Source organism: Notolepis coatsorum (genome assembly GCF_963971535.1).
Source record: "Notolepis coatsorum genome assembly, chromosome: 15".
NCBI classification, from domain to species: Eukaryota; Metazoa; Chordata; class Actinopteri; order Aulopiformes; family Paralepididae; genus Notolepis; species Notolepis coatsorum.
The window spans coordinates 2,080,314-2,105,520 of NC_140179.1; the positions used below are offsets into that span (position 1 = coordinate 2,080,314).

The 25,207-nt window shown below is 41.2% G+C and overlaps 1 protein-coding gene across 1 annotated transcript; it reads left to right on the top strand.

Annotated features, from left to right (window-relative positions):
• Nucleotides 1–18,640: 18,640 nt before the first annotated feature.
• On the top strand, nt 18,641–19,412 carry LOC311241942 (trafficking protein particle complex subunit 2). The gene has a single exon (XM_084330896.1). The coding sequence runs from the start codon at nt 18,682–18,684 to the stop codon at nt 19,102–19,104; it is 423 nt and encodes a 140-aa protein (XP_084187022.1). The 5' UTR covers nt 18,641–18,681; the 3' UTR covers nt 19,105–19,412.
• Nucleotides 19,413–25,207: the final 5,795 nt, after the last annotated feature.

The following is a 25,207-nucleotide window of genomic DNA, read 5'->3' on the forward strand; positions in this document are numbered from 1 at the left end:
TCAATCGAGTATCATTGTGGGCGAATGGAATATTTATTTTTTTACCTTCCAATGGAGGATCATATTACCCTGATCCGAAACGAACATCATGCACTGTGTATTACGTTTCAAATTGCATGTGCACCACAAATCTGAAAAGATTAGAATGAAAGCGGTTGGGGGGTGAATCCATAATATTGAAAATAAATTACCCATCTAAATAAAAATTCAAGCTTAAAAGATTGGGTCCTCTTCTTCAACTCCACAGCAACACCTGACCGAAGAGCTGCACACCGTGGAGAACGGTTACCATGACAACCCCACGCTGGAGGTGATGGAGGTGCAGCCGCCGGAGATGCAGAAGAAGAAGGTGGCGCTCAACGGCGACTTCAACGACAGCTGGATTGTGCCTTTCGACAGCCTGGTGAAGGACATCCCCGACGAGGAAGACACCCATCTCTAAAAGAGACGAGGGAGAGACAAGATGGAGGACACCCCCCCCCCCCCCCCTCTCCAAAAAAAAACCTGAACCCCCCCCCACTGACTGACACCCCTGTCCCGAAACCACCACCTCTCCAAGGACTAAAACGAAAAGACTCTTGAGAAGGTGGTTACAGATAGGAATACATTGCAAATGTAGCAGGGTGGATTATCCCTGCTTCGTGGGAACGGGTGTGCACAGCCACTGGGTAGCGAGACACAGTAGAGCTCCGTCTGACTGCACCTTCGTCTTTGGGCCTGGAGCGTCAAAATGGAGGCCAGCAGTGGGAGTGGATGGGGCCCGGGATTTACCAACCTGGTCTGGTACTCTGGTCTTCCTCGCCTTTCCGGGGCGGTCAGCAGTACTCCCCAACTCGCTCTCACCTTCCCCAATACCTCCGTTAACCCTCCCACACCTAGTGACTGAATTGTAAATAAATAACTTAGTTCCTCCCGCAAGCAGTACCCTCCCTCGGTGACATTAGAAACCTTATAGTGAAAAGGGGAAAGTTGGATAGGAAGGGGTTAATTGTATTAACGTTACCCACACCAAAAGAGTTGATAATAGGCTCAGGAATGGACACGCACAGAGAACTCCCATCTAATTCTTTATCGTTACTTATACTGGTCAGTTACAAAGATTTAATAGCAATGGGTCAAATAGAATGAAGTCTTACTATTACCCAATTTGTAACTCAATACCTTATAGACACTTATATTATACACCCACACCGTATAGAACCAGGTATTGCCGACCTAAATATAATGTACTTCAATGTGCTTGACTCATCACCCACGTCTGGGTTAGTACCAGGGATAATACCTCTCTCAGGCTTTAATTATATAGTAGTGATAATACCTCTCTAAGGCTTTACTTATAATACAACAGGTCTGTAACCTCCCCACAGGGGAAGGGTTAATTAGATGGGAAATTATTATTAAAGAACAAACACGTTATCACACTCAAAGAAAATGAAAAAGGTGGGCCCACTTTACCAAACAAAAGTCCTATACTAATGCCGGCATGTAATGTTTATGGGGTACCCCTATGAACTGTATTTAGCAACATTAGCTTCGCCCGTAGGCCGCGCCACACTGTGTACTGTGCAGTGTTTGTAACGCGTTACAGAAACGAAGTTACTTTTTGCCGCAACTAGTACTCTAACGCATTACTTTTGAAATTCAGTAACGCTACTTACGTTACTGAATGGTTTGTTAGTTCGTTACTGCGTTCTTTTTATGTAGATTCATAGCGAGCGTCCTTATTTCGCCTGCGTTTGTTTTGTTTACTGTAGACTGAAAGGCGCTATATAAAACGAAGTATTATTATTATTATTATTTCTTTCCGTAGCCTCATTCTGGTTTCGCACTTCTGATTGGCCACTGACGTTCTGAAAGAAATAGGCGCTCTCTACAGTAAACAACAAGAGGACGCTCGCTATGAATCTACATAATAAGAACGCAGTAATAATAACGAACTAACAAACCATTTAGCAACTACTTGGAGAGATAATTAATATACAACATGGAAACGAGATAAAGAACATGTTTGAAGGGCTGCTGGAGTCAACTGGACTAACGTTACATCTCGACCACCGCAGACTGGTGACGGTGAGTGCAATGTGTTCACTAAAACTCAAGATCAACGGATTTTGACTGTACGAAATCTGCCAGGGAATCTCATAATACTAATCAAACAATATAAATATAGTCCTTTCATGCACAATTGATATCCTAACTATTCTAACGTTGCAATGCTTTGATAACAACGCTGCAAGATGGTTATGAATGAATTAATGAATGGATGAATGAATGAATGAATGAAAACTTTATTTAACAGATTGCAGAATGGGTACAATACAGTACGGCTCAATACATACAATTGTTAAGGGGATGCAGACCTGAGAAAGACGTTTGTCTTGTTTCCATCAGGGTCCCCCATTTTCAATTCATATAGACATTTATGACATACACAACATACATGACATTTATGGCATAGGGACATATAGGTATTTAGTACTGATACATTTGTGACATAAGCGGTATTCAAATATACAGTACTGTTACCCCTAGATCCTGACAGAGTATATACATATGATGGGGAGGGGACTGTACATTAGGAGGGGGTGGGGGTGGGTGGGAGAGAAATATACATACAGCGGGGAGGGAATATATAATGAAACGCTCTAGACCACATTGCTTAGCAGAGTTCGGTGATGTGAATGGAAACTGTCAAGTTGATCAACCGATTTTGAGTATATGGGGCATGGGACTTGAGCAATTTTTTTTTTATTTTTTTTTAAATAACTAAATAGTTACTTTTCACAGTAACTCATTACTTTTGGGTGTAAGTAACTAGTACAGTAACGAAGTTACTTTGAAATGAAGTAACTAGTAAAGTAACTGAGTTACTATTTTTCAGTAACTAGCACAACACTGGTACTGTGCAATAGGATCCTGAGCACCGAAGCGCCAGTGTACTCAACCAAGATGGCGGCCTCGCCGCACCACCACTGTCCGGGTGGTAAGATGGCGTCGAACGCTCTTGTCTCAGGAGCTAGCAGCGGTGTTAGGCTGAGGGGGCAGTAGCGGGCTGGAGGCGCGTGCTGGGTGATGGCGACCTCTGCTGGACGGGACGAACTCCCGTGCTAGGCTGACGACCGCCGGAGCAAAGAAGATGTAGACTGCCGGCGCTGACAGGCTGCTGGCTGCCGGGGCTGGGTTGACGCGCAATAATAATCTGAAGGCTACCTTAACTGAAGCTACTCTGTGGGTCCTAGACAGCCCTCCTGCTAGCCGAAACATACAACAACGCAGGGTGCCTCTAACCACCAGTCCTCTTCAAGCCACGCTGGCTGGGCACCTCGCTGGAGGGAATAACATTAACATAAGCCAACTCTTGGCTATACCACTTTCTTCTAGGATAACGCGTGATATCACTAGGGTTATTCAGTGGGGACATGCAACACGCTACTACGCTTATGTTTCTAGTATAACCCGTAATATATTCAAGTTCAATACGTTCACCCGCGTGATCCACTACGGGGCTCTTCCAACGACACGACCACCCAGGTCCAAGTCCAACGTTGAATAGGCTGAGTCGCTCCACTTCCGTTTCAGTTGACTTCCTTCCTCCTCCATGCCTCTCTCGTGCGCTCCGCCTGCCACCTGCCACCCCCTGCTGGTACCGCCAACTAGCCCCACAGGAAGAACTGGGTGGATTGAATATGAGTCAGTTTACTGTTTATAATCCATATTCCAGCCGGTGAGAGAAGGAGAAACTTGCGTCATTGTTCGAGAGAATATCAATGGAAACTAGTTAAGATGTCTTTATGCACAAAGGGGAGATAAAAGGCAAGTCAGCACTTCTGAATAATAGTCACATATTCAGGGTGCTACACATAGAACGAGGATCATTCGATCAGTCGGGGGCAGTGTTGGGAAAGTTACTTTTAAAAAGTAACTAGTTACAGTTACTTCTTCCAAAAAGTAACTAAATTACTTACTCAGTTACAAATTATAAAAGTAACTAGTTACTTCAGAAAGTAACTATTGCGTTACTTTCAAGTAAATTTTTTACATAAACAACATACACAAATCTAAACTATTTTAATGTTGCTGTGGGACAAAGTGAGACTAGCCGACAATCAATGTATGTAGATATTATAATTACTATGTTTATATAGTGGATCATACAAATACAAACACAATAGATGTTTTGGAACTTTTGATATGTATTGCCCCTCAACACAATTCAAAAAAAATTATAAAAAAAAAATATTTAGTCAGTATGAACATCAAATGTGATCTGAATAGTGAGATCTTTTTATTTTATTCTTTATTATTATTAAATTTGTTCTTGTTTAACTGTGGATTGTGTGTTTTTTGTATAATGGTATAAATGATTATTTGTGTAAATTAGGTTGTACGCCGACACTCTATAAGTAAAGACTTGTTTAGTTTAGGAATAAGGGGCAGGTAACTATAAGATTTATTCTTCTTCCTGCTCCTTTTGTCCATGGAATGATATTTATGATTGTGTAATGAAGAAACTCTGGTTGTATGATTCCATGTGGCAAATAAAAACTCTGAACTGAACTGAACAACTGGGCAACATTAAATTATGCTTGTTAAGCACTATACCAAAAATAAATAACAAATATATACTGATTGATTGAACATTTTAATTAACAGATTGCAGAATGGGTACAATACAGTACGGCTCAATACACACAATTGTTAAGGGGATGCAGACCAGAGAGACTTTCGTCTTGTTTACATCAGGGTCCTGCATTTTCAATTCATGACATTTATGACATACACAACATACAGATATAAGAATCTAATCTAAGCATCTAAACTAATCTAATCATATATAAGCTCTGACTCTGAGCACCTGAAGACTGTGCTATTAAACCAGGAAGTGCAGCACTGTTGATAAGGCTGTAGCCCTCCACTACTGTAGTGCCCTGCGCTGCAACACAACTAACACAAGAGTGAACAAAAAACGCTCATGGACCCGCGGTCTGTCGTTGACTCATGCATTAAAGCGTTCCGTCTCCAGACGGATTTCAGTCTTTTTTAATTTTTTTTCCGTCAATTTGATTTGGAGTCTGACGGAATTGGCTACCTGGTATAATATGATTTGTAGATGCGTAGGGCATTTTGACCATTCTAACCAATCAAACGTGAGCTTGATGCACACACGCTGCTCACAGTGCCCTCCCCCTCACAGACCTGTCTTGTCACAGACCCGTATCATTTGCACCGAAGATAGCAAGCGTGCAGGTCCTCTTTTAACACCACTGAAGCATTAAACAATGGCCCAGTAAACTATTCACTTTAGTTTACTACACGAGGCGTTTTCTAACGTTATCTAGCTGGCTAGCTGATAGCTCATAACATAATTGAAATTCGTTTTTGAAGCTGTGGCTAACGTTAGCTAGCTACCGATCTTCGGGTGGCTAACGTTACTGTAACTGTAGCTTGCTAATACGGGCTGTCCTGGCTGGCTAACTTTTACTTTGCAATGGAGTGGAGCTAACTAACTGTACAAATCGATGTGATTGGCTGAGACTGTATTTTGTACGGTTGGCTGCCTGGCTGTTGTGGATTTGGGTAGCCAGCTAGCAGCTAACATCAACTTAACGTCAACACTCTGTTGACACTCTGAGCGAGTTTGCCGACAGCAATGTAACAAACAATATGGTCCGTGCGGAACCATTATCCCCAACACATAGTTATTAGCTAACGTCAGCATAATAACGTTAATGGAAGGAGTAAGCTGGCCACTAAAAAGAAAACACAGTGTTCTCAGACGAAAAGGATGAGCGGCACCACCCAACAAAAGAAAGTGTCGAGAGGAATGGAAGTTTGAAGATAGCAGTATTTCAAGAGACTGGCCAGGCTACAGTATGATGCAGGGACTGTAGACGGTGGTGAGTTGTTAACTTGTTCCGTGTTCCGCAACTATGTCAAAAAGAAAAACAGAAACAACACATTTGTCATTGTCGTGTTACTTCACAGTACAAATATCAACATCACACAGGTGTATCTATAGACGGTCTCCTCCCCACTGTATATTCTCTCCATGTATGTATCTTTTTTCTCCCACCCACCCTAATGTACAGTCTCCTCCCCATCATAATGTATATAATCTGTTAGGATCTATGGGTAACAGTACTCTATATTTGCATATCGTATATGTCACAAATGTAACATTACTATATACCTGCAATCTTATATTAACCTATATATCCTATATAACCTATATATCTGCAATCATTACTATATACCTGCAATCCTAAACCTATATATCCTATATAACCTATATATCTGCAATCTGTTAAATATTGATTGATTGTTATAACAGATTGCAGAATGGGTACAATACAGTACAGCTCAATACAATTGTTAAGGGGGTGCAGACCAGAGAAAGACTTTCCTCTTGTTTACATCAGGGTCCCCCATTTTCAATTCATCATAACATATATGACATACATGACATACAGATAGATAATACTGCTACATCTATACATTTATGATTATGACATACCAGATTTACAAATACAGTATTGTTTGTGAAATACAATAGTCTAAAAAAGAGAGTATATACATTTGATGAAGAAACTGTACATTGGAGGAGGTTGGGTAGGTTGGGTGGAGGGGGGGGGGACTGTACATTGGAGGTGGTTGGGGGGAGGGTTGGGTAGGCGGGGTGGGGGGGGTAACTGTACATTGGATTATCGACTAAACCGAAACAAGTAGGCTCCCTTAAAACGCCAACGCTATTAAAAAGAAATACAGTGGAGGTTAAAATAAGAATATGACTTGGCCTGAAAAAAAGTTCAGTCAGGAGATTTTTTTTTGCTTTAATCCCTGTTGACTGCTCGCTTGTGTTGTTCGTTGGATTAGTTTTGGATTATTTGGGCTCGCCAAACAAATGATCAAAACATACACGGAACCACGGTCTGTCGTTGACTGAGTCGCTTGTGTTGTCGCTGTGTGTCAGACTGGATTCTTTCGAACACCCGCCCACCTCTACCTCTGATTGGCTTACCATGACATTTTACTCAACCTCAGCCAATCGCGCACTGCCCACTAACCAACGGAAAAAAGTATTGCTTCTCGCCGCAGAGATCTGTCTGATGAAAAAAACTGCTTCAATCATAGTAACGCGCCGCATTTTTTGGCAGTAACGGTAACGTTATTAAGATTGGAAGAGTAATCCGTTAGATTACTTACTGAAAAAACTAACGCTGTTTGTAACACCGCAATATGATGTCATCATAATCAAACATTCTAGAACATTTGTGATGTCACAGTATGATGTCATAATAGTAAAATCTAGAACATTTGTGATGTCACAGTATGATGTCATAATCAAACATTCTAGAACATTTGTGATGTCACAGTATGATGTCATAATAGCACATTCTAGAACATTTGTGATGGCACATTATGATGTCATAATAGCACATTCTAGAACATTTGTGATGTCACAGTATGATGTCATAATAGCACATTCTAGAACATTTGTGATGGCACAGTATGATGTCATAATAGCACATTCTAGAACATTTGTGATGTCACAGTATTATGTCATAATAGACATTGTAGAACATTTGTGATGTCACAGTATGATGTCATAATAGAACATTCTAGAACATTTGTGTACAGTATATATTCAACAATTCTCTCAGAAGATTTCAGATCTCAGAAGACAAGTGAAGATCTCACTTGTTGTTTCCGACTACTTGTCTGTAAGCTTGAATATATTCTGTAGATACAATTTAAAATCCCCACATGGAAAAGGAAACAATGTCCTGTACAATCCTTAATGAGCTGCATCTGGAGGGAAGGCTCTGTGATGTGGTTATTAAAGTCAACAGCACTGAGTTGAATGCCCACAAGGCCCTCCTGTGTGACTGCAGTGACTATTTCAGGTAAGTTTAGCTTGGTTCAGGTTAGCTTGGTTCAGCTTAGCTTGGTTCAGCTTAGCTTGGTTAGTAAACAGATACCATACTGTACTTTTACTGTAATCAGATACTATACTGTACTTCTACTGTAAACAGATACTATACTGTACTACTGTAAACAGATACTATACTGTACTTCTACTGTAAACAGATACTATACTGTACTTCTACTGTAAACAGATACTATACTGTACTTCTACTGTAAAAATATACTATACTGCACTTCTACTGTAAACAGATACTATACTGTATTTCTACTGTAAACAGATACTATACTGTACTTCTACTGTAAAAATATACTATACTTCTACTGTGCTAAGACCCTATACTTCTACAGTGAAAATATATTACTACACAGGACAGAATGTTGCTTACTGTTTACTCATCAGATATCTCTATACTCTGCATCCCACAGAGCCCTCTTCACTCGCTGGAGCGACTCAGAGAAAGCAGTCTACACTATCCCTGGGGTGTCCCCGGGTATGATGCAGCTCATCATAGAGTACGCCTACACACACTTTGTGCTGGTGACAGCAGAGAACGTGAAAGAGCTTCTGGTGGCTGCAGACCAGCTTCGCGTCACTGGCATAGTAGGAGCGTGCTCTGACTTCCTAGAAGGCCAGCTGTCTCTGGAAAACTGTGTCGGCATCTGGAGGTTCGTGGACATCTACTGCTGCCCTGACCTGAGGCGCAAGCCCCATCTCTTCATCGTGTGCCACTTTGAGGAGATGTTGCACGTCTCACAGGAGTTTGTGGAGCTGTCCCTGCAGCAACTGGTGGACATCATCAAGAGGGATGATCTGAACGTGAAGAGCGAGGAGACGGTGTTCGAGGCCGTCCTCCGTTGGATTGACCACTCCCGCGAGGAGCGTAAAACACACATCCCTTTGCTGCTGCCCAAGGTAACTAATTGTATTACTGTGCATCACATTAACACATTCCCTGCCACTGGTTATATCCATCAATATAGCCAGTCTGCCACCACTCTAAGCCTATGGAGATGTTCACCTTCTTTGCAGGGCTATAACTTTTTAAATTGTATTGCTAAATTGACATTACTATGGCCCATTCAACATCGATTATCTATTGTTCAGGATGTAGGAACGTTATACTTTTTCATTCATAGATTCATACAAAAATACCTTCTAGAATATAAGTATGTTTTTATCGTTTTCTGCAGTAATTCCTAGAACGTGAGCTATAGGCCTAAACGCATATATAGATTATCGATTGCCGTCTATTCCCTAGACACGCTATATTAAAAAATTCAACTGTACATGATCGTATACGTTATGCCTCATCATGCGCGGATGAAAGGGGGGGGGGTCGTTTATACTTCCGTGATCGTCAGTAAATGCTTTATGTAGTATGGGTGATATATTGATCCGATCGGTTTGCAGTGAAATAAATAAACAATTGGGCTGAAAATAGCGTCAGTGTCTTCTTACCGTGCGTCAATGAGACTGGCGGTGAAAGATCCCAGGTATAGGACGTCGATCGCCTAGGTCCATTTCCGGTTTGTATGTCGCAATAAACACCGAAATCATATCGATTATTACGTTTATAAAGCGATCCATTATGTACATAGTGTCTGTCGGGGGCCTTGCAACAATATCTGACGGCCGGATGCATTTAATCGACGCACAGCAGCCATATCCTGTTTACCAGTGTAACTCGCCCGACCATCCACCAGGCGGCGGTATTGAGTCGTCGTTGTATTGAGCCGTAGAGTCCAGCTGCAGCGCCGGAGGTGTATATATGAATTATGAATGCCATGGCGAAAAAATGAAATATGATCTCAATATCGCTGCACAGCATGGTTTGGCAGACAACGCATGGCGGGCAATAACGCTGTACAACGTGAACGGCGGTGGGGGAGACCACCCACCTAGATAGGGAAAAAAATAATAAAGGATGAAATCATTTGCAAACATCTTAATTGTTTAGAATAGTCAAAAAAAGAAAAAAAAAGTATAAAAAAAAATTTGGTCGCATAATTGTATTACCCAAAAAGGGGCGTGGTCTATTCAAAATGGCCCCTTTTTGCACGTGACCCCAAACAGAATTTAGAAAAAATGGATGATATATAGATATTTTCTCATGGTTTTTCAAGTTACTACATTAAATACAGAACTTTTTGCTAGAGGATTTTTTGATATGCCACCCGAACAGGAATTTATGACCACCTAGTCATAAAAAATTAATGTTTTGCATAAAATGTTTTGTATAAAATGTTCAAAAAATCTGGATGAGTGATATATCAAAAAATCCTCTAGCAGAAAGTTGTGGTATATGGATAGGAGGAAACATTTGGTGTGTGGAGGTATTAGAGAAATTGAGATTTTTTGTTTTATGTGTAATACAAACTCATAAAATCTCGTTTTGAGAAAAACGCCTTTAAAGTTTTGTATTGTCTGTAAATCAGGCTATGTATGACATATCAACAAATCATTTGGCACAAAGAAGAAGGATATAGATATGAAAAAAGGTGGACAGTTTGGTGTGTGTAGATGCTAGGGAAATGATACATGTCTACCCTTTGGGAAAACGCCTTCAAAGTTCTGTATTGTAAAATGCCATACATTTTTATTTGAAACCGCTATTTACAAACACAACACCCAATCAAACCATTAGTAATAGACAACCTAAACACATGCCTGATAACTGAATAACATAATAACATAATAATAATGATGTAGTAGTAGTAGTAACAGTTTAGTAACAAACAACACAACCGATTACTGTACCCCCTAATAGGCAAAAAAAAATTGAATAGATATCACTATGAAACTTTCCCAGTTTGTTATGTACATATAAACTAAGAAAAAATATATTGCAAGTTTTCTGAATTTTATGTTTATATATGCAAATGAGGCACTTCCCCATTCAATATGTGCACATTTATGGATGCAATCATGCAAAATGAAGCAAAATAAGCAACTAAATGTGTTTTTTTAAGTTTTCTTGTCACTAGTTTGAAAGAAGACATGTAAAGGGGCAACATTATACAAAAATCTCAAAATTGCCCCAAAATCAGGAAAAGGGTATTTTAGGTGGGTGGTCTCCCCTTAAAACAAGACTAGGTTCCCTAGTACAGTGGTTCTCAAACATTTGGGTCCAAACTGTTCCCTAGCAACAGAAACCGTCTACAACCGATGTCTAAGTTGTACCCGCTGTCTGCTTGTCTCTTCCCAGGTTCGCATGGGCTTGATGAGGCCTGACTACTTCCTGAACAACGTCCAGAACAACCCTGTGGTGAGGGACAGCCACGACTGCAGGCCCCTCATCCTCAGTGTCCTGAACCGCCCTGGCTCCGACAGGCTCCCAAACCCCCTGACCCGCCCACGCCGGCCCCAGGAGGTCCTGTTGGCCATCGGAGGGGAGAGTCAGTCTAATAATTACTGGAGTCAGTATAAGCATTACGGCAGCATGACCATGGAGGCTTACGATATCCGAGCCGGTGGATGGATGGACGTGAGTGTTAAGATGGAGAGTCCCCAGACCGGCCACGGCACCGCTTATCTCCACAGTCTGGTCTACTGCGTCGGCGGCCAGGACGGCTGGGAGTGTCTCAGCAGTGTGTGCAGGTTCAACCCCGTCACTCGCAGCTGGCTGCAGGCGGCTCCCATGCACTCACGCCGCAGTAAACTCAGCGTGGTCGCGTTGGGCGGCTGTATCTACGCCATGGGAGGGTACGACGGACGTGTGCGACTGAACACCGCCGAGTGCTACGAGCCTGAAACCAACCAGTGGACAGTGATCTCACCCATGCTGGAGCACAGGAGCTACGCCGGGGCAGCAGCCCTCCAGGGCAAGGTGGGTGGAACTGAGGGACACAGGGTGCTAGATGAACACAAGGAACGTTAGATCAGAAATCATAAATGTCTTTATTGCCAAGTAAGCTTGCACATACAAAAGATGTGTCTGGGTCCTTTGGTGCATCAACATTAACAGACAATTAAAGTAGAATGAAATCAAATGGAATATATAAACTAAATTAGAATATTCTTTCTTATTACAGGTTTACATCTGTGGTGGCTGGTGTCAGCTCACAGCTGAGTGCTACAGCCCAGACACCGACCAGTGGACTCTGATCGCCCCCATGAGCAGCAGGCGTGGCGGACTGGGAGTCGCTGCATACGGAGGACATGTCTATGCGGTAGGTGCACACGGAGACAAATGCTTTATACTAGATATTTATATAGATAGACTTTCAATGCTGCTGTGATGCCCTCATTTCCCTAAGTGGATTACTACAGTGTCTGCCTGCCTTAACCACACACTAAAACATTCCTCTCATGTGTCCTGTCCTCAGGTGGGAGGGTGGGACGATGTAAACGTCCTGCGTAGCGCGGAGGCCTACAGCCCCTTGACTGACTCCTGGAGAGCCCTGCCCAACATGCTCACCCCCCGCAGCTTCCTTGGCATCGCGGTGCTGGACGACCTGCTCTTCGTGGTCGGAGGCCTCAAGGACTTCAGCACCATCCTCTCCAACGTGGAGCGCTACGACCAGAGCAGCGACAAGTGGACTGTAGCCGAGGACATGAAGATCCCGCGCGATGGCCTAAGCTGCTGCATAATGCATGGCCTGCCATTTAACATGAGCCAGTACGCTGCTCCCCGTGGAGGAGGAGGAGGAGGAGGAGGAGGAGGAGGAGGAGGAGGAGGAGGAGCAGGAGGAGGAGGAAGAGGAAGAGTAGGAGGATGAGCAGGAGCAGGAGGATGAGGAGGACGATGAGGAGGAGGAAGATGAGGAAGAGGAGGAGGAGGAGGAGGAAGAGGAGGAGGAGGATTAGGAGGAGGAAGAGGAGGAGGAAGAGGAGCAGGAGGAGGAAGAGTAGGAGGATGAGCAGGAGCAGGAGGATGAGGAGGACGATGAGGAGGAGGAAGATGAGGAAGATGAGGAGGAGGAGGATTAGGAGGAGGAAGAGGAGGAAGAGGAGGAGTAGGCAGCAGGGAATCCATCTAAGAACCTTAAACATTTATTAGACCAAAAGAAATCCTAGGAAATTAATAAATTACTATCAGCCAAAGGTGGTGCATTTCTTTCTTCTAGTAATTCAGACAATATCGGTTTTTAGTTTGTGTAATGTAATGTAATATCTGTTTTTAGTTTGTGTAATGTAATGTAATATCTGTTTTTAGTTTGTGTAATGTAATGTAATATCTGTTTTTAGTTTGTGTAATGTAATGTAATATCTGTTTTTAGTTTGTGTAATGCACATAATATGGGAACTTTTATCCATATGCTAGCCCGGCATAGTTCTGACAGCTGTCACTTGTGCTACTGCGAAATAAATGACACACGGCTTTGTGTTGTCAACTGATAGAAATTGTGCGTTTCTCTATTCCGATGATTTCTACAATATAATATATATATAATAACTCTTTTACTAGTACCTTACTACATTTGTCTTGTTGAAATCCTCCAACAGGCTCTTTTTTGTAAGTTGACTGGTTTGCACACCAATAATACAGTGCAATAATAGAATAGTAGAATAGAAGGCGGTTAGGTGGCGTAGCGGAGATTGCGTTCGTCACCAACCCTGGCGAATCCAGCTCACAGCTCCGGGGTTGTCACCAGCTTGGCTGGCCGTTCACACTAATACAATTGGCTGTATTAGAGGGTGGGAGAAGCTGGCGGGGTGGGTCCGGGTCGTTGTAAACAGCAACTCCTACAGTTCGGTCGGGGCGCCTGCTAAGCGCGGATAGGACCTGAGTGGGATAGTGTGATCCTTCCACACGCTACGCCCTCTCAGGGAGGATCCGCGCTGCCAGGTGAAAAGAAGCGGTTGATTGGCTGGACGTGTGTCGGAGGAAGCACGTGATAGCCTCCACTCTCCCAGATGATCTGACTGTGGGGGGTAAGTGCGCAGCGACCAGGAAGCCTATAACTGTTCCGCAACTGTAAGTTACTTTCGGGGTAGGCCTGATTGGCCCCGACAGGCACGTGACGCGCAACTTTCTCTGCCGCGCGGCACGCTCCGCTCCGCGGAGCGGCAGAGCTTGCGGAATTATGTCACCGCCCTAATCCGCCATGATTTTCATTCTGCGCTTCAGCTCACCTGGCAGAGCAGCGGTCCTGCAGTCCTGCGGTCCGTTCTTGACGAGTTCGAATCCCATCAATTTTTTTTTTAGCGTGTATTCTTTCGCCGGTTAAGGTTAGGCATGGTTAAGGTTAGGCATTGTTTCGGAGTTGGTTAAGGTTAGAACGGTTAAGTTTAGGCGCTGTTAAGGAGCTGGTTAAGGTTAGAGTTTGTCTTAGAGAATGGCAATATTCTTTCTATGGTTAAGGTTAGGCATGGTTAAGGTTAAGGTTAAGGTTAGGCATTGTTTCGGAGTTGGTTAAGGTTAGAACGGTTAAGTTTAGGCGCTGTTAAGGAGCTGGTTAAGGTTAGAGTTTGTGTTAGAGAATGGCAATAGAATGGCAATAGACAGCCTATTTCCGCGCGACAGCTCTCAGCAGCCTCGTTGCGCGTCCTGAGTTTGCCGCGTCACGTGCCTGTCGGGGCCAATCAGGCCTACCCCGGAAGTAACTTACAGTTGCGGAACGGGTACAGGCGACCAGGAAGGGATTGGGAATTGGCATACGACTAACATTGGGATGGGAGAAAATCGGAGGAAAATGGAGGGGGAAAAAGATCAATAAGAAAAAAAGAAAAAAAAGTAGAATAGATAGTAAAATTATGCAATAGAATGGCCAGAGTAAAATAGTGCTACAGTACAATCAACAGCGGGGTGTATTAGAAGGCTATGGTGAAGAGGTACGTTTTTAGCTTATTTCTGAAAATATTAAGAGATCTAGCTTCCCTAATGTCCATAGGTAGTGTGTTCCATAACTTTGGTGCATAGTTAGGGGGACAATTCTATTCAGTGTATTTCTATTTCAATCTTCATCCCCCACTGAAAAGCCCTCAAAGCTGATATAGGATCGAATGATAAATCAATTGTGTGTTTAAAAGAAAGAAAAAATAAAAGGAAAAAAAAGTCTTGAGGATGAAGAAAGAAGGTCCTAGAAATACCCTCTCCTTTCTAATGGACACATCTGTAGACTGAATCTATCACTGCTGTGCCTCGCTTTTATACAACTAATTATTTAGCAACTGTGACTGACTGCCTACTGAGCACAATCCCGTTCAATTCCAAGTGCCAATTATGACATTTCTGTCCTTCAAGAATGAATTCCAAGTGCCATTTATGACATTTCTGTCCTTCAAGAAAGTATTCCAAGTGCCATTTATGACATTTCTGTCCTTCAAGAATGAATTCCAAGTGCCATTTATGACATTTCTGTCCTTCAAGAATGAATTCCAAGTGCCATTTATGACATTTCTGTCCTTCAAGAAAGTATTCCAAGTGCCATTTATGACATTTCTGTCCTTCAAGAATGAATTCCAAGTGCCATTTATGACATTTCTGTCCTTCAAGAAAGTATTCCAAGTGCCATTTATGACATTTCTGTCCTTCAAGAAAGTATTCCAAGTGCCATTTATGTCAAAATACAACTGAAGGCCCAAGACATCGGGGTTAAACGTGCTGGTAGGCTATACATGAATGATTCCTGTTCTCTTATACTCTGTAATCACCAAAAGGGTTGATTTGTACACATGAGCACCTGTAAATAGAATATTTTTTAAATATTTTGTGGAAAAGTAATTGGATGTGAAGATTAAAAAACAAAAAGGTAACTGCAGTGGTAACACTTAATAATGACTTCTTGTCTATGAACTAACGTGGAACTATAATATTAACAAAACGTATGGGAAGAAATATTGTTTAACTTGACAAGTTGAGTTTAAGAATTAGAGGTAAGCAGGTAGGAAACAACGATTTGAGAGTCAAGTTGGTGGACGACATGGACACTGAATGTGTGAAGCAAAGTAGATGATCATTCCGGAAAGATCTCAGGTCTGAGACTTGAGTAACAGATTGCGATCAACGGTTTATTAAAGCTGCAATAATTATTTGACGAGTTATTTTCACATTTTCAGGACTTCTCGAGTCTCATTGAGTCACGGTGACATACTTGATCAAACCTGCGCCACCAGCGGTCAGTCTGTTGTTATTCCATCATTTATTTTCTTTGTTGACAAAACCCAGCCCGTTTAGCTCCACCTATTTTATAAACCTATGCATTTAAAAAAGAAAAGTGAATTACATCAATATTGTGCCGTCAGAACCGTATTGTTTGTAGGTGAAGTATTTACCTACCTTGTTTTACGACCAGGAAATGCCCAAGAGAAAGTTGTATTTATTGTAGTTGAAATCTAGTAATCGATGCATGAAAAACAAGAAGATTGTGCCAAAACAGTGTTACGTTTGTACGTGATGTACATACAATGATCACTTTGGGGAAACAACTTATTCTCTTTCATTTGTTTTGGGAGAAAGAGAACGAGTGCCATGTAAACAATGCATCATTGCTGCCCTCTAGTGGTCATAAAGTAATTATTGCAGCTTTAACCATTATGGTTCCTCATTAGTTTTATAGGTACTTAAAGATGCTATAGACAAAATCTTTATATAGAGTAATCTAACAACATCCAGAGCTTTTAGAAAGGTGCGGAATAAGATTGGCAGATTCGATTCGATTTAGGTTTCATTATCCCTCTACCTACCCCCTCATCACCCCCCTTTCCCCTATTGCCCCTTTTTCCTAGCCCTCTTGACTTGTGAAGCGACCTTGGGTTTCTTGAAAGGCGCTATATAAATTTTATTTATTATTATTATTTATAAAAGTATTGCTTTCCCCCCCAAAATGAATGATTAATAAATATATCATTTAAAAAATGTTTGCAGGTCCAGAATGTTGTTGTTTACATGTCGTGTGCGCATGTATCCCCTCCCTACTTTACATTTCCCCACGTGGAGTGCACCCGATTGGATAAATGACATGCTGGTGCTCTATGTGGCCCTATGGTTAAAGGTGCTATAGATAACATTCAGCCACTAGATGTTGCACTAGAGCACCAGCATGTCATTTATCCAATCAGGTGCATTCCACGTGGGGAAATGGAAAGTAGGGAGGGGATACATGCACACATGTAAACAACAACATAATGAATTAAATTAATTAATCAATACTTTTTGGGGGGGGGGGGGGGGGGAGCAATACTTGTATTCCACACCTTTATAAAAGCCCTGTGGATGTATTATTATTACTTTAATTTTTTATGATTACATAAACATGTTATCTATAGCACCTTTAATTACTTACCTAGATAGATTGACCTCAGGATACATTTTAAAATCATCCTGGTGATTTTCACACTACTGCGTCTCAACTCTGTGGACCACCCTGGTGTAACAAGAGCACCACCTATTGGTGGACAAGACACTACTGAGATGCATGCTTCTCTAGAGAAAGAGAATTTAACACTGTAAATAGTATGACAACGTTACACTTCTTTTTCTTTTCTGGCTGATGTTAGGGAGGTGTAATCGAGTCATTTGACAATGTAAAAAAAAAATAAGCTGGAGATGTCTTGTCATTTACAAGCCACCTGTGCACACCTGTAGTTGTTTTGTTGTCGGGTTTGTTCCCGGTAATCAGTTAAATCTGTTCCCTTTTCAGTCGCTCAAAATGCATCTCTATGCTCAGTCTCAACTGTATACAAGCCAATCAACCACCTTGGGCACAGAGACATTTTGCAATGTTAAAATATAATGTTTGTCCATGTTTGTCCTTACTGTGTGTGCATTTATTCGTGTGTGTGTGTGTGTATGTCTCTCACTACTATTATACTTTTGACCATTTTCACCAAAGTATGTATCAATATTTTATGTATTTATGCTTTGTTTGCTGATGAAGCCAAACGACAGGAGTCTGACACACTGGAAGCTGTAAATTGTCAATCACCTTGCAGTTTTGACTATGTTTTCTAATACCAATAAAAAAAAATTCCAATAGGTTTCGTTTTTGAAGTAAGCCTAGGTTGCACCCCCTTTTCCACAATCCAAAAAATATATCTTAACCTGTCTCCTCCTCAATATGTAAGTAGGAAATAGGGCTAGTTCCAAGTCCATGTATTTCATGAAAACTATTAAATGCTTATAAACCACTTTAAACCCAACATTGAACAGCAGTAATACGTTCATGGGTCCCACCATGACAATAAAAACAACTCTTGGGTCCCTGACTTTGAAATCCATGTTTGACGCCGTTAAAGAAAAAGGAATCACCAGCGTCCAGATGTTCCCACAGTCAGCTGATGTAGCAGTACTGACTATCTGTATGTCATGTATGTCATATATGTCCTGATGAATTGAAAATGGGGGACCCTGGTGTAAACAAGACGAAAGTCTTTCTCTGGTCTGCATCCCCTTAACAATTGTGTGTATTGAGCTGTACTGTATTGTACCCATTCTGCAATCTGTTAATAAAGTTTTCAATCAATCAATCAATCAGCCTTTCCATCTCAAGTCAAGCCCCGCCTCCCTTCCCTCAATTTTTAAAATCCGGCCAACTGACGTTTTGTTCCGGGAAGGCACACAGTTATGACGTTTACATTAAAATTAGTTAATTTTTAATTATTATTAAATAACATAAATACATACAAATAAAGGCATTGTGAATTGATCAAATAATAGTTTAAGCTACAATTTATTCGTAATTATTTACACTATAATTGTTTTATTTTTTTTACAAATAATGTTGGACACGCGTTCACGTCGTCATCAACTTGCGACCGCACTTACCGGAAGAACATTTGACAGGGCAGCTACTATTTTCTGGGAGTGAAATATGTCTGGAAGTTATTATTTTGTCATGGTTGGTCATCATGACAATCCTGTATTTGAAATGGAGTTCTTACCTACTGGTAAAGCTGAGTCGAAGGATGACCACCGTCACCTGAACCAGTTCATTGCACACGCAGCCTTGGACCTGGTGGATGAGAACATGTGGCTCTCCAACAACATGTACCTGAAGACCGTGGACAAGTTCAACGAGTGGTTTGTTTCTGCCTTCGTCACCGCCGGTCATATGAGATTCATCATGCTGCACGATGTCCGACAGGAAGATGGAATCAAAAACTTCTTTAATGACGTGTATGATTTATACATTAAGTTTGCAATGAATCCTTTCTATGAAACCAACGCTCCAATCCGTTCAACTGCATTCGATAGAAAGGTCCAGTTCCTTGGCAAGAAACACCTCCTGAGCTGAGGCCGAGGAAACATCCCAAGTGATTCCTGACTTTTATTATTTTCTTTATTCTGTTGTGTGCAACTTGTTTTGTGTGCACTTTGTCTCCAGATGAATTGAAAATGGGGGACCCTGATGTAAACAAGACGAAAGTCTTTCTCTGGTCTGCATCCCCTTAACAATTGTGTGTATTGAGCTGTACTGTATTGTACCCATTCTGCAATCTGTTAATAAAGTTTTCAATCAAAGCCCTTACCAGAGTACCGTGGTGGTATGGTCATTGCAGTTTTACCACGGTATCGTCCATTGTATAAATAAGTGACCACGGTACTACCATATTGAAAGACATGCATCACCATGGTACCACTGTTGTACTTAAATACCACAGAATACCAAACCACACCATCATCGTAGTGAACAAAACATTATGGAAATACCATGATACCTTTTCATGAAGGAGAAACCTTCACTTTTGTGGCATTGTATAGCCTGCATAGTGCATGACACACAGTATACACATTCTACTCTATGAGTGCAGGGTTCCCACAAGACATTGCTAAATGAAATTCAAGGACTTTTCCAAGCACTGTTTTTCATTTTCAAGGATGTCACTCGAAGGATACAATTCAGTTTTAAATGCATTTTTAAGTATCTTCTTGACCTGCTTGCCAGCTAGAGCAAATAGAGCATCACACATGAAGAAATTAGGAAAAGCAGTTGGAGCACGCGAGACAGTGACTAGTCAGATTTTACAGAACAAAAAAAAAATCGATTTCTTGATTCAGAACAATTTGATCATGGATGAACAAAACATTCAATGTGAATGGTTGATTTGAATTTCAAGGACTTTTTAAGCACCTTGTTAAAAGAAATTCAAGGATCTCCAGGCCTGGACTTTTTTTTAATCAAGCACTTTAAGCACTTCAAGGACCTATCCCTACCCACATTCAAAACCACCTATGGGAGGCTGCAATTCGATTATTGGCCACGTAAAGGTCCAACCCCCCCCCCCCAATACAGTCTCCTCCCCACCGTATGTATACATTTGTATATTTCTTCTCCCACCCACCCCCTCCTAATGTACAGTCTCCTCCCCATCATATGTATATAAACTGTTAGGATCTATGGGTAACAGTACTGTATATTTGCATATCGTATGTGACAAATGTAACAGTACTATGATACCTCACCTGTATGTCATGTATGTCCCTATGCCATAAATGTCATGATGTCATGTATGTTGTGTATGTCATAAATGTCACTATGAATAAAAAATGGGGGACCCTGATGTAAACAAGACAAAAGTCTTTCCCTGGTCTGCATCCCCTTAACAATTGTATTGAGCCGTACTGTATTGTACCCATTCTGCAATCTGTTAAATAAAGTTTTCATTCATTCATTGTGCGAACCTGTGTGTGTGAGAAAGAGCACAGAGGCAGCGATTAAGAAAACCTGAACAAAATACAATCTTTATTCGTTATATACATTACATACAATGCAATACTACAAGGCCTTCTACACATTCACGTTTATCCACAGCGGTAGTGTTCAACCGAGCCCCAGAGTACCAGCCTTCTCGTCAAGTCTCACTCGGAGAAGGATGAAACTAATGGGAAAAAAATATATAAAGAAATAAAGAAAAAAAAACATTCCATCCAGCTAACTTGATGTCAAGAATCTTCACCTTAAAACATATCAAAACAAGTGTATTTGGCATTGTGTGTTTTTTTTATTTATTTTTTGCTTTTTACATTTTATGTATATCTTTTTTTTACAAAAGGGTGCTTTCATTGCTTATTTTTTTTTTTTTTTATTCTTTAGTTTTCATTTTCTTCTGGCACAAAATAAATCCTAAAGTGATCACAATAAGCCGTAGAATGTGTAGAAATAATCATAAATAATAATTTATCTCAAAGTAGCGTTCTTTGTCGAGCTAAAAGCATTTAATTTGATTTCATATTTGATTTATTTTTGCGCTCCAGTATCTTATGTTATCGGATGACTGTCTCCACTAAGGTTATTTCAGGTCAGCAAAAACATGGGGGAAGACGTACGTTTGCACGGACAAGTTACGCAACACACATGCGCGCACGCACGCACGCACACACACACACACACATATATATATATGTCAACCTGAAGGAACACATTGACGCATTATTATCAGTGACAGTTGAGGGATGGCAGAATCCAAATGAATAAATACAGAACGGAAGGGATCGCCTGTGATTTGACACTCAAAGCAGATTCCACTTCAGAGTGAACCGACGTTCCCATGCTTGTTCCGCTTAAGTCGTTAACAGTTCAAGCATTAAACTGATTTGAGCCAAACTATCTCTCAGGCCTGGCTGTCCGCTTCCAGACTCCACGGACTGCAAATCAAAGCGGTGCTTTGGATAGTACATATTAATTACATAATTTATCATTTTAATATGTACCCATAAGACAAAGCTAGAGATAAAGTCTCCGCTTCCAGACTCCACGGACTGCAAATTAAAGCAGTGCTTTGGATAGTACATAATTACATAATTTATCATTTTAATATGTACCCATAAGACAAAGCTAGAGATAAAGTCTCATCGTTAAAAGAATAGTTCAGATTTTTGGAACCCTATCCCTATGTCTCACCAACGATGATGTTGATCACTAGAGTCCTTTCTCAGCACAAGCCATGCTGTTCCTCATACAAGCTCCGGGTTGTTAACCACAAACCAATGCAAAGTCAATGGGGTCGAGCTCCCGTCTATAACAAGTCGATTGAGGCTCACTTAGCTTTACTTCACAGTGCACACAAAGTAGATCCCAGTGAGACTCTACCGATCAACGTCATCGTGGCTTGGGTTCCAAAAATCTGTTCTCTTTAACAAAATATGCAACATGATGAAAGAGTTGTCCAAAGAAAGAACTATCGAGGTACATTTATTTGATGACAATCGGGATTAACGCTTGCGTCTTTACTATACGGTGTTTCAATAGTGGTGGAATATTCTTTGTGTACACTTATAACCCGACAGTCACAGTAGGGACGCACTGATCCAGGTACCGGGCTTAAAGGCCCAGATGTAAACATAGGGGTACCGTAGGCCCACCGCCTAAAGAAAATAAATAAATAAAGCAAGAGACGTGTTTTCATTCTCTGACTGGCGGACTAAACTCTTTGATATAAGGACTAACACCAGACAACAGGTGAATATGATCTTTCCGTTTATCAATTGTATTCGCTGTACTTGTAGGCTGTAAAAGGGGCGGCGTGGCTCAGGGGTAGAGCGGGTCGTCCAACGATCGAAGGGTTGGTGGTTCGAATCCCGCTCATGTCCATCCCACTGCCGTTGTGTCCTTGGGCAAGACACTTAACCTACTTGCCTCGTATGAATGTGTATGGATGTGAATGAATGTTGGTGGTGGTCGGAGGGGCCGTAGGCGATGATTATTCGCCACGCTTCCGTGAGTCTGCCTCAGGGCAGCTCTGGCTGCAATTGTAGCTTACCACCACCGGTATGACTGTGTATGAACAAATAATGGACTCTGTGAAGCGCTCTGGGGTCACTGGGGTGTCACGAAGAGCGCTATATAAATCCAATCCATCATCATTATTATTATTAAAAGGTTTGTTTTTACGTTGGTAATGTAATGAAAGAGATATTCTGCATCAACAGGATTATGGGTATCCATTTGTAGTCAAACTCCTCAAGCATCTATGTTAATCGTGTTTTATGGTCGACAAAGTTGTGTGCTCATCAAAAGAATTTCCCTAATCCTAAAATCCAATACCGAATGCGTCAGAAACTAAAGCAAAACATATAAATAAATGAAAAAAAATTAGTTTTTTTGGACACATAATGAAAAATATATTCCATCTTAACCTTTTTATGTGACAATGACCCCAAACTAGTGTTCAGCAAAAGCAATGGATTGGATTTGTATCGTTTCAACTGCCATACATTATTATGGATGGGGTTCAGTTCTGTAGAAAATGGTTCATAAATGAAACAGTCATGATTTCTGAAAAGAGACAGTTGTTTTAGAGTTTTTCAAATTGTATTGGAGTGACGGCAGACATCTCTACGGCAGATATCTCTACGGCAGATATCTCCAAAAGTAGGCAAATCACTATCTGGATGGATATAGAACTCTGGGCAAATATATATATATATAATTTTGGGTGAACTGCCCCTTTAAGTTGAGGACAGTGGCACTGGTACATTCCCTGAACACAACAACGATTTTCATTCTACAGATATACCGACTCTATTGATTTGCATGCAAGGCATCACACACACTGTGAGGGCTGGATTGGGAAAGACACATGTCTTCATGTGAGTTATGAGTGTTCATCTTAGCAATAAGTTGGTAATAAATATGTAATAAATATGTTTTATCAGGTGGGGGAGCGAGTGACCCGGCTGGTTTTCAGTACGGGACGTAATATCCTAGTCGTATTAGATCACAGATTCCATCTCTTCACACGGAACCATCACCACTTTCACAAGTGCACAGACGGGGGTGTGTTGACGATCCAATACATTAAACAGACTTGATTATTTGATTCTGAATACTTAAGCAAAGATGTCTTGCATTTTGACAAGGTTTTGATTAAATCAATTCATTTGGATAAGAAAATAATACAATTAAAATGTTCTGCAGTATATTTTGAATGTGTGTAAATAAAACCTGAGGTATTATTAGTTAACAGCATCATGTTTACAAATCAATTAACGTCCAACCGGAATACGATTTTGGAGAGTATTATTTTTTAGAACGAGTCCCCAACACACACACGTTCTCTTTATTTCCCCCCCAAATGATCTTTTGGGGGGGATATCTTTTTTTCTTTTTTTTGTATTTCTTCCACTCAGAGCCTCTTTTTGAAATGAGAGTATTCACTTCAGATATGATTATTCATGTCAACAAGCGATTCACTTTCACTGTTGACAAGTTGAATATGGGTCAATTCAAACGCAGCTGCATCCAGTGACATCACAGGATGAACAGGGGCACCCCCCCCCGCAATAGAAGCCTTGCATGGAAGGGGCGTGTAGCCGTGTCTCTTCCAACATGGCTGCCTGTGACCATCGGTAACCAAAATAGAGAGTAGAGTAGGTAAAACATCGGAAAAGCATGATATTACTGTTCCACTACAACTTGTTTACAGTAATAAGACACAAAATTATTACATTTATGTTGATATATGTCTTATATATCAACACAGCAACCGTTGTTTCGCACATAGAAACCATTGTTTCTTCCAACATGGAGGAAAAATTGGCATTCTAAACGTTCAGTGAAAAGGCTCTATTTTAAGTGTAGCGATGTCTCATACTGGGAAGATGAACTCGGTAAGAAACGATATCCATTATGACATACTTGTTGATTGCCTTTTCAATGACCTTCTCTTTCCTGCTTTGATTTCAGCTGGACTTTTAAAAGTAGCAGTAGGCGGTCGTTGATTTTGGGCAGAGCTTAGAAATATTTTCAAATCCTTAAACTGAATAGGACAACGCCCTTTCTAATGAGAACGCATCCGAAGCCACACCTCGCTAGGTAGGTAGGCAGGTAGCTACAGGGTTAATAGCAGCAGGCCTTTGTGTATGCGTGCATAACAAGCATTATGTTTTATGATGTCTGTCCATGTCCAAAATCAGGGACCATGATGGAAATAAGTGCTTGCACTCTCATGTTTTTATCCCTTGGATGCCGTCTTTTACTCCGCTCGTTCGTTTGGGTCGTCGTTTTAGATCCCGCCCCTAACTGAAACGACAGATCTTTTTCATTTCGGTGTCAAACATCGATTAGTGTCGAGATATACTAAGTAAACAAAAATGTTAAAATGTTGCCAAAAAATCTGCAGCCTATTGATCCTTTAACCCTTTCACTGCCACACAACAAAGGGTTAACCCTTTCACAACCACACTACAGACCCTTTCACTAGGTAGTGAACGGGTTAACCTTATGTAGTGTGGTAGTGAAAGGGTTAAATAGATAAGATATGTATGAGACACACAGTCATGTTTATCTATGATCCACATCGCTACTGATATGTCATAATGCCTAGTAAGCACTTATGATCCAACATGTCTTTCAGTCTCCTGTAGTATTGGGTTTTGTGGTTTTAGGATGATGAACT